The sequence below is a fragment of the Tympanuchus pallidicinctus genome, unplaced genomic scaffold (assembly GCF_026119805.1).
Source record: "Tympanuchus pallidicinctus isolate F22 unplaced genomic scaffold, pur_lepc_1.0 scaffold14, whole genome shotgun sequence".
NCBI lineage: Eukaryota > Metazoa > Chordata > Aves > Galliformes > Phasianidae > Tympanuchus > Tympanuchus pallidicinctus.
This window is the reverse complement of record NW_026294659.1, coordinates 852166-862850: the sequence shown is the minus strand read 5'-3', so window position 1 is coordinate 862850 and position 10685 is coordinate 852166. Positions and strand designations below refer to the sequence as shown.

Genomic DNA, 10685 nt, shown 5'->3' with positions numbered 1-10685 from the left:
GAAAGGAAGACTAATATACAGTTATTTAGTTTCTCCACTGAAAGATTTCTATTTTCTATACCCTGGCCAAAAAAGCAGTGGTTTGTTACAGAATGCTTCCTGCTGAAGAGGCCGGCTGGCTACCTCAGCCTCCTTCCCCAATTCCCATGCTGCACTCTTTGGCTGCTATTCCCAGCCCCAGCGCACGCCAACCTCTCCTAGGCATAAACATTTCCCATAACTGGATTCCTTGTTTGAAAAAACTGGAGCTCAGACTGTAGAAGGCTCAGCCAACTGAGTGTCTTCACAGAGTGAAATTAAAAATGCTGGCTCTTTTTGGCTGAATGTCTCCCTGCTGCTATCTCTAGCTGAGCACAGCAAGCTCCACCAAAGAGCTGATTTCAGCCCTTCCTGGGGCTCAAGGAACGTGAGCCTCAGCAGCACAGGATTCACAGAATCACAGAATTGTAGGGGTTGGAAGGGACTTCTGGAGATCATCAAGGCCAACTCTATGCTAAATCAGGTTCCAGTAGGTTGCACAGGAAAGTGTCTAGGCAGGTTAGGAATATCTCCAGAGGAGGAGATTCCACCACCTCTCTGGGCAGCCTGTGCTCTATCATCCTCAATTTTTTTTTTCCTCGGGTTCGTATGGAACTTCCTGTGTTCCAATGTGTGCCCATTGCCCCTTGTTCTGTTGCTGGGCACTGCTGAAAACAGCGTAGCCCCATCCACTTGATTCTTGCCTTTTAGATATATATAGGTATAAGATCCCCTCTCAGCCTTCTCTTCTCCAGGCTGAACAGCCCCAGTTCTCTCAGTCTTTCCTCATACAGGAGATGCTCCAGGCCCATCATCATCTCTGTGGCCCCCTGCTGGGCTCTCTCCAAAAGTTCTGTCTTTCTTGAACTGAGGAGCCCAGAACTGGACACAGCACTCCAGGTGTGGCCTCACCACGTCACAGAAGAAGGGGAGGATCACCACACTTGACCTGCTGGCCACGCTCTTTTTAATTCATCCCAGGATACCACTGGTGGCTTTCCAGACCACAAGGGCACACTGCTGGCTCATGGTCACCCTGCTGCTCGCCGGGACCCCCAGGTCCTTCTCTCCAGAGTTCCTTTCCAGCAGGTCAGCCCTAACCTTACTGATGCATGTGATTATTCCTCCCCAGGTGTAGGACCCCACACTTGCCCACGTTGAACCTCATCAGGTTCCTCTCTGCCCCGACTCTCCAGCCCGTCCAGGTCTCTCTGAATGGCAGCACGGCCTTCTGGCACGTCAGCCAGTCCTCCCAGCTTTGTACCATCAGCACACTTGCCAAGGGTGCACTCTCTCCCCTCCTCCATGTCACTGACAAAGATCGCAGAATCATAGAGTCACTCAGGTTGGAAAGGACCTTAAAGATCATCAAGTCTAACTGCAACCTGACCATACTACCCTAACTAACAACCCTCTGCTAAATCATGTCCTGAGATGTCTACTCCCTGAGTTTAATACTGAATCGATACGAAGACTGCAAGTCACAGCATGTTAAAGGACACCCATGCAGTTTGGAGGTGTGTCTTTGAATACTCAGGGGGATTGGGACAATCTAACTCGGTTCCTGACTGCTTCCATTTTCATCGCTGTGCACGGGGACGTTCCAGGCTGCTTCCTTCAGGTCATGACTGAAAAGCCGGCGGCAGACTGCAGTCAAACAGCACCAAACCCGTCCTCTCGCACCTCCGCTGGATTTGCTTTACTTAAAGCCCCACCACGCGGCGTGATCGCGTCCACACCTCTCTCCGTTCCCCGAGCAAACCCGCCTCCTTCATCCGCTCAGAGCCGCCGGGCCCGCCCCTCACAGCGGCACGGACACACCCGACCCCTCGGGCACCGAGTCCCGGCGCCCTGCACCCCCGAGGCGCTCAGCCTCCCCCCCTCAGCGCCCCATCCCGCCCGACAACCGCGGCGCACCCCGCCCTCGGGACCGCCCCCGCCAGGCGGGGCCTCCGTTCAGCACTCGCGCGCCTCCACCACCCTTCCCCCCTCGGCGCCACGCCATTGGCTGCCGCGTCGGACGGCGGTGGCGCATGCGCTGCGGCGCGAGTTGGAACTCGGCGAGCTGGCGCGCGGCGGGAGCAGTTGCGGTGGCCCCGGGCGTCGTTACCTGCTGTGCTCGTTTGTTGCTGTCTCTTCGCTTCGTCTGAAATGGCGAGTAAGGAAGGTAGGAGACCTCCTTCCCGTCCCTTCTCGGTCGGGCTATCTGTGTGGAGAGGAGGGCTTCCCTCCCTGAGGGTGCTCTGGGACCCCGCTCCGAGCCCCGACCCCGACTCTTCCCCCAGTGCTGGAGGACACGGTGGAGGAGCGTGTCATCAGTGAGGAGTACAAGATCTGGAAGAAGAACACCCCCTTCTTGTACGATCTGGTGATGACACACGCGCTGGAGTGGCCTAGCCTGACCGTGCAGTGGCTGCCTGATGTGACCAGGTGAGGGAGTGATGCAGTCCTGGAAGGTAGCAGTGGGCAGACGCTTCAGCATCTCCTGTGCCTGGCTGCATGCTGTGACAGCTCCTTCTGCTAGCCTGGTTCGTTCTGCTCCATCTGTCTCAGTTAACCACTTTGGCAAAGTCACTCAAAGCACCCGAGGCTGCACTGGCTTGCCTTAGAATCACAGAATCATTAAGATTGGAAAAGTCCAGTAAGATCATCTAGTCCAACCACCCATCTCACCGTGCCCACTAACCACGTCCCTCGCACGGTTCTTGTAAGCCTCCAGGGACAGTGACTCTACCACCTCCCTGAGCAGCCTGTGCCATTGCCTCACCGCTCTTTCTGAGAAGAAATGTTTCCTAATACCCAACCTGATCTCCCGGGTGTAACCCGAGGCCGTTTCCTCTCATCCAATTGCTGTTACTTGTGAGAAGAGCCAAACCCCCACCTCACCATTATCTCCTTTCAAGTGTCCTAGCTCAGTAAGGTCTCCCCTGAGCATACTTCAGGCTGAACAATGCTGGAACTCTCCTTTGTAAGTGTGTGACAGTTTGTTTCACTTACAGCACTCCAAACCCTCGGGGTATGCAGGAGTTTTGAGAAGAAACACTACATGTTGACTTGAGATGTGAGGAGAGAAATTTTTGACATTGTATTGCAACGTGCTCTAATGCACTTGTTCTTACTGTCTTCTCTAGTGAATTCTTATTGGAAAAAGAAATGTGCTACAGTAACTTCTTGAATGCTGTTTTTCTTGATGTGTGCTTGGAAGCGCTGTTCTATGGAAGCTGTCTGTATCTTTATTCTTTTGTTACAAGATTGAACTTAAAGGGATAGTGTTCTCGTAAAACTGACACTTAATATCCTGTTTGTCCCTGGCTTACCCTCAGCTTCATATATTTTGATCTTCCCATTCTTCCACCTGTCTCTGGAAGTGTACACTCACTAGTCCATTTCTTAGAGAACTTTGGAGATGGGACTGCATTCTGTTCATGTGTCAGTTAGTACAGACTCTAAATGGTCAGAGTAACCATTCAGGACTCCATCAAGATAGTGGACAAGGACCACTTCCCTTGCATTGTTGTGAGCTGGACACAGCTAGCTTTTAAGGTATATTACACACTGAGTTCATGCTGTAATCCCAGGGTGGTTTACTTTTTCTCAGATAATCTGTTGTATACTAGGCTGTTTGGGAATGGTGTTGAGAGATGTGGATTAACTAGTGATAGCACAGAGAAAAATGGAGTGGGGGCTTGAGGGTGTGGAGCCCTTGTGAGGAACACTTCTGCTTGCCTCGTATTTTGCAGATTGACTTAATGGCCCTCAAAATGTGTGATGATGCCTTGGAAATGGAGTAAATAATACCTACAGTGATTTATGATTGCCCCAGTCATACCTGTTTGCTTGGACTCTGATAACCTATGTAGTTGTTTTTGGTTTGTTTGTTTTTTCCTTGCTTTATAGAATGCAGAAGCTGCGTGTTTTTGACTGTTCAAATTTTATCCTTTCAGAGATGAATGACACTGCCCCTTCAGCCTTTTACTTATTACTAAATATTGTGTTTAACTGCCAGAAGAGGAATTTGATTCTAGTTAGGTAGGATTTGTGCAGAGTTTTAAAACGAGCTTCCGAATACTTTAGTAAAATAGTTAACAGTAAACACTTCTAAGAGAAGGCTGCAGTTTTTCTTAGTAGTATAGAACATAGTGTTGATAGTTCTTAAAATCAGTATCATGCAAGTGCTAGGAGGATTAAAGATTTAGGTAGGTATTAGTATCACTCTGTAGCTACTGTGCAAATTTTAATTGTTGCATTCAAGCTGTAATGGCAGTGTCTACTGGCTTTTATTGTCACTCTAGCCTTGCTAGTTGTATCACTGGATTGCATGTGCTAGAGTCAGATACACTCTATTGCACAAGTCTCTTGTGATAAAAGATCTCTTAAGCTAGTCTTTTTTTTTCCACACCCTTAAGAAGTTTGGATTTATTGTTGCTAGCTATCAAACTTCTAGAACTGAGCATGCTTTTTATTGCATTAATTTTATTATTCTAAACAGGCCAGAGGGAAAGGATTATGCTCTACACTGGCTGGTTTTAGGAACGCACACCTCTGATGAACAGAACCACCTGGTTGTTGCAAGAGTCCAGATACCCAATGATGATCAGTTTGATACCTCCCAGTATGACAGTGAGAAAGGAGGTGGGCAATGCATGCATTCTTCAGTTGTGTGTTAGCTGTAGCCTTTGTAAGCATTCTGTCTAATGGTACTGTGACTTTATTAAAAGCTGGCAGGTACTTACCAGTTCACACTAATTCCATATCCATATTTTTGGATTCCATATAGTGGCAACTAAAATAAGTTGTTCTTCCAACATTACAAGTTTCAAGTAAGATTATGATATGCAATTCCGCTTAGCATTTCTGTTAGTTGTGATGAAAGCTGATATACACATATCTCAGGTAGGGATTAGAGCTCTGAAGGAGTTTGTTTGATAAATGATTCAGCATACTTGAAGTGTTAATATTGTGCCATGTGATTCTTAACTGTCATAGGCTTTATTGTATTGTTATTTTAAGGTGCTTACTATGGTTTCTTGGAGCAGGGGAGAAACACAAAATGCTGTTTAATATCAACTGCTGTAAATGGATTATCAATTGAGCCTTTTCTGTCAAATGCAGAGTTTGGTGGGTTTGGATCTGTGACTGGCAAAATTGAAACCGAGATTAAAATTAACCATGAAGGCGAAGTGAATCGCGCTCGTTACATGCCACAGAACCCATGCATCATTGCTACTAAAACTCCTTCTGCTGACGTGTTGGTGTTTGACTACACTAAACATCCTTCAAAACCAGGTGGGTCAGACTGTTGGAAGCTAAGCAAAATGCTTCTGTTGCTGAGTTAAACTTGTATTTAGTTGTAAGTGGGAACATAGCTGATGGACACTGGATAAGGAGGCAGAGATCTTCAGTGACTTTAACTGGTCGTGCTTAGCCATTGATCAGTCTCCACAGAAGCAACACTCTGCTAGAAAACTGTTGTGTAAAATGTGATTGTTACAACAGAAACAAAGTTCTTAAGTAATAAAGGTGTTCTCATGGATGATGTGCAAGATTAAGATAAATGAAAGGAATTTCTTTTCTTTCAGACCCAAATGGAGAGTGTAATCCAGATCTTAGATTAAGAGGGCACCAGAAAGAAGGCTATGGTTTGTCATGGAACTCAAATTTGAAAGGACATCTTCTCAGTGCATCAGATGATCATGTAAAAAACACATCCCTTTGGTTTTTTTTCTTCTTAAAAAAAAAAAAAAAGGTGGCAATAGACAATTAGGGAAGATGAGTGTAGCTTTATATTGCTATGTGGAGAAGCTCTCACATGTTGTATTACAGAATATTATGTTGGCTGACTTTAGCTTATGATTGGCAACCAGTTCTTTGTAATGTTCTGGGTGAAGTAAGAACAGAATGTTCTCACTGCTAGAAGAAATTGGAGCACCCTTGGAACTGGCTTGGGTTTGAGGCAATGTATTAAAGACTGTCAATGATCAACTGAACTAATAGCCAAGAGATTTCGTTGAGCTTTATAAGTGAAACACAATGTACTGGAATAGGAATGTATTTTGTAAATTGCTGTCATGACTTTAGAATAATTTTTGGGCCTTGAGTTTTCTGTGAATTCATTAATAACTCAGTTGACTTCTCACTTATAATAGACCATGGTTCTTATTTACAGACTGTGTGTTTATGGGATATAAGTGCTGCACCAAAAGAAGGCAAAATTGTTGATGCAAAAGCAATCTTCACTGGGCACTCTGCAGTAGTAGAAGACGTGGCATGGCATCTGCTTCATGAGTCTCTGTTTGGATCTGTGGCTGACGATCAGAAGCTTATGATGTAAGTTAAGAGTAGTGCTTGATGGCTAGTGCTGCTGTGTGCTGTCAGTGGGGCAGTCCAAAGCACTTGTAATGTTGTTAAGGAATGCCTGAAGTCTGGGTTAGTCTAATATAGCTCTCTAGTGCAATCAGTTGTAATAACGCTGCAGAGGCTCTGAAATCTGCACGTCGTATAATGTGTTCTCATCATGTGAAAGTAAATTGTAATTAATATGTACACCAGGTTCCTGATGCAAACTGCTTATGTATAGTAGACAAAAGCTCTAGGAGGATTTGCAATTAAAACCTGTAGATTCAGACTAGTTTTAGTAATACAATGGTTTCTGAGCATGTACTGTGGTTAATAATAGTAACCTCCCATTAAAACTTATGCTTGTTCTCTTCCACTTTTTCCTCCCTCTTCCCCCAAACCCTTCATTGCAACAGCTGGGACATGAGATCTAATACTACATCCAAGCCGAGTCATTCTGTTGATGCTCATACAGCTGAGGTCAACTGTCTGTCCTTCAATCCATACAGCGAGTTCATTTTAGCAACTGGTTCGGCTGACAAGGTTCTTACTTGTGTTTACCTTAAATTTGCACATATTCTTAAATGATAACTCTAAAGCCATTATTGTAATAATGTCTTTTTCTTCTCCCAGACAGTCGCTTTATGGGATCTTCGAAACTTAAAATTGAAACTTCATTCTTTTGAGTCTCACAAGGATGAAATTTTTCAGGTGGGAAACTTTTCACACAAGCTGTAACAAAAATTAGATGAGTAGTGACTAGGACAAGAACGTGTGGGTTTTTGTGTGGTGACTAACCACGACAGATGTCTGTTTAAAAGAAGTACTGAGCTGTGGTTCCATTAATAAGGGATAGGACTGCACTGTTTCTTTCCACACTCGACAACTTACTGCTAAAAAGATACTGGGAGCCTGCTCTAGAAGTTGTCCCTAAAGCATCTTACAGTGAGGAGAACTTGAGTTTGTATCTAATACTGTGAGCTCAGCCTTTTGAGTAGTGTCCAAACAACAGGCAATTACATTCATGGTATCTTAAATCTGCTGCACTGAAATAACGTTGGCTGTTCAATTTGACAAGTTGTATGACTTTAGAGCAAGAGTTTGAGTTATAGGGTGGGTTTTGTGCTGGAATAAACTAATTTATTGAGTGTAGTTGTTGACAACTACTGGTCAGGGGACAGCTATTCAATATGTGCCTTAGAAATGAGTAGTTGTGCTCCAGTCAAATTGTTTTCTTTCATAGGTTCATTGGTCTCCTCATAATGAAACAATCCTTGCTTCAAGTGGTACTGATCGTCGGCTTAATGTGTGGGATCTAAGGTGAAGAATAATTCTTTTCATTTACTGTGGACATATATGCTGAAGAAGCAGCTGCAGATTTGCCTTATTTGTACAGTTCTCCAGCTTTTCTTGCTTAGCTCAGACTCAGTCATTTAGTTATATAGTAGAAGCAGCACAATATTTCTAATGTTACTTTCCTGTGAGATTTTATTGCAAAGTTTTTTGCTGTGTTTAGTAATTATTGATTTTTGCCTCAGTGAGCTTCACAAGTTAGATTTTATTTCAGTTGCAATAAAGGCAAATGATGTTTTATACCTGAGGCTTGTAATTTTTTGACAGTGAGGGAAATCAAAAGCATTAGCAAATTCTTGAAACAAAGGCTAGGAGCTGGTAACATAAACTGACCGGGTTTGGAATTTTGCTTGTTAATAAAAGGTATAAACTACTTTCTTACAGTAAAATTGGAGAAGAGCAGTCTGCAGAGGATGCAGAAGATGGGCCTCCTGAACTCCTGGTATGCTTTTCTCCTGGTTACAGTCTGCTGGCATGGCAGCCTGTATGGCAGTTCGATACCTTATGACTGTGCTCTTAAAAGTGCAGCAATTCTTACCTCACTTTTAATCCATGGTTCTAACTTGCAATAGGCTTCCTCTACTCAGTTCTAAAGAAGCAGTTTTTCAAAGCTATACTAGACATGATTTACACATATTCATTTTTAACCACACTTAGAGTTTGGCCACGTGCCTGTCAGCACTCATCTATAACTAGAAGCATGTCAAGCCTCCTCCTCTGATTGTGTCTCTTAGACAGAAGAGTTCCTATGTAGATTCAGAACCTTACTGGTGTAGAAATTCTGAAACTTAGGTCTTGTTTGGTTTCCTCAGGAAATAAGCTAACAATGTTTATAGCTTGTTTTCTCAGTTTCCTTTGCAAACTCTGTGTGTGCTCATGTGATTAGATGAGAAAATGGATATAAAATGTGACAGGCTTACGTAACCCAACCTTTCATGAAGGAGCACAGTTTCAAGGATGTCACTTGGTTATTGCTGTTAGTAAATACAAACTATTGTTTTCAGTGCTGTCTCAGGGACTGCTTCCATGTCTTTATGTGATGAATTGAATATGGTGTTCTATCTTCTTTGCATCCATACTGTGAATCTCTAGTAGCGACCTTTTGCTTCTGTAGCTATTCCCCAGTTAAATTCATTAGGCTGATCACAGGTTTCTAACAGAGACAAAATGACTTACAGAAGCTTGTGTTCTTTGCTGTGTGTTTTTTTGTTTGTTTGTTTGTTTTGTTTTGTTTTGGTTGCTGTTCTTTAACAGTTTATTCATGGAGGACACACTGCCAAAATTTCAGACTTCAGTTGGAATCCTAATGAGCCTTGGGTCATCTGTTCTGTATCAGAGGACAACATAATGCAGATATGGCAAATGGTGAGTGTCAAAACAACTTATGAGTTTCTTCTGAAGCTTGTCACATAAGTGAAACTGGAATGACTTGTTCTCCCTAGGACAGCTTGCATCTTCAGTGACTGAAAGCAACTCTCCAGTTAGTTCATATTATTTAAATTACAAGATAATTGAAAATGTAAATATTGAAGAAAATGCTTTACAATAGCATAAATCCTACTTTTAATCGAGGAAAAAGCTTAACAGGCTTAAATTGGTGTCAGAGATCACTCTTTCAGTTTTCATACTTGTTCTTCAACTTGAATTGTGTGCTTGGGCTGAAGTTGCAATATGCCTGGAAAACAATATGCTCGTGTTAAGGAATTCAGTGGTTAAGATTTATCTAAATAAAAGAATGTGGGAGAACAAATGCTGAAGTGTAACCACTGTGTGCATGTTCCTGAGTTTGGCTGCTCTTCAAGAAAAGGCAGAGAGAGGTTTCCATTAAAATAGGGGTGATCTTTCTGCTGTCTTTGTGTTACCTTTTTTTGTGTGTGTGTGTGTGTGTTGCAGTTGGCTTAAAAATGATTGTCTACCACTTGTAATGTAACATTTTGTCTTTAGGCAGAAAACATTTACAATGATGAAGAACCAGATATAGCAGCAGCAGAACTGGAAGGTCAAGGAACGTAACTTCTCTTCCTTGAGGCAATACTGGATGTGACATAGTAATATAATTCATCTACTGTATAAATATATTAAGGAAAAAAAAAGGCATTGCATCAAGACAAGAACATTATTAATTGGGCACAAAAAGTTTTGTATAGTCAAGTTGTTATGGGATACCCAATGGTTATTTGGGGACTTTGAGCTGTTGTATACTGTACAGCATTTACTTCTTAGGGAAAATAGGAATGACTGAAAACTTGTTTATTTTTAATCAAACTCAGTTGTTTCCTGTAAATCAGGTCCTAATTTTTCCCACAATGAAAGTGGGGAGGCAAAGAAAAAAAGAAACTTTTATTAATATGTAAAAAGAGCTTTTCACTTTTACATAACACTTTTGGCTTGGCTTTGCATAAATAAAATGTATTTGATAGAATATTTGTTTAATTGTTGTCCATTGATTTAAGGTGAATGCTTTCTTGTTTATATACAACATAGAGAGTCATCAAGGTTGGAAAAGACCTTGAGTGAAGGAAGTGTAGTACTTGAGGATTTTCACGCTGCGAAGTCTGGGAATTGATACTGCATGGGTTTGGCCCTCCTGTAGCTTTTGCTGGTTTAATTCTTACTTTAAAAGCAGGTCAGGCAGTTGTCTAAAATACAGTGATATGTGAAGGAGGCTGGCAAGACATTAGCCTGCTGCTGGGCAATAGCAACTAATTTAGCAGGTTTTATCTCTTCTGTTCTTCCTTTTCTCTGCCCTAATGCATGAGGGAGAGCAAGTAAGCAGCTGTGTGGGTGCTTAAGCTGCTGCCCAAGGTAAACCCACTGCTCAACCATTCACTTCCAAAAATCTGCTAGTTAAGGTGAATATTCACATTTTTAAAGGGAGATTTGAACAGCAGAGAGTTTTGATACAACTTGGGAATGCTGTATTTTGGATATTCCTGTATCTAGTAGCTTAATGCATCCCTTTCTTACAAGCATCGGTG

General features: G+C 42.8%; 1 protein-coding gene across 1 annotated transcript; it reads left to right on the top strand.

Moving 5' to 3' along the window:
• The first annotated feature begins 2039 nt into the window (after window positions 1-2039).
• RBBP7 (RB binding protein 7, chromatin remodeling factor) lies at window positions 2040-10129 on the top strand. Its single transcript, XM_052673965.1, has 12 exons — window positions 2040-2185; window positions 2304-2448; window positions 4508-4650; window positions 5131-5304; window positions 5598-5713; window positions 6185-6345; window positions 6771-6897; window positions 6988-7065; window positions 7598-7674; window positions 8092-8149; window positions 8962-9072; window positions 9652-10129. The coding sequence occupies exons 1-12, from the start codon at window positions 2170-2172 to the stop codon at window positions 9718-9720; spliced, it is 1275 nt and encodes a 424-aa protein (XP_052529925.1). The 5' UTR covers window positions 2040-2169; the 3' UTR covers window positions 9721-10129.
• The last annotated feature ends 556 nt before the right edge of the window (window positions 10130-10685 follow it).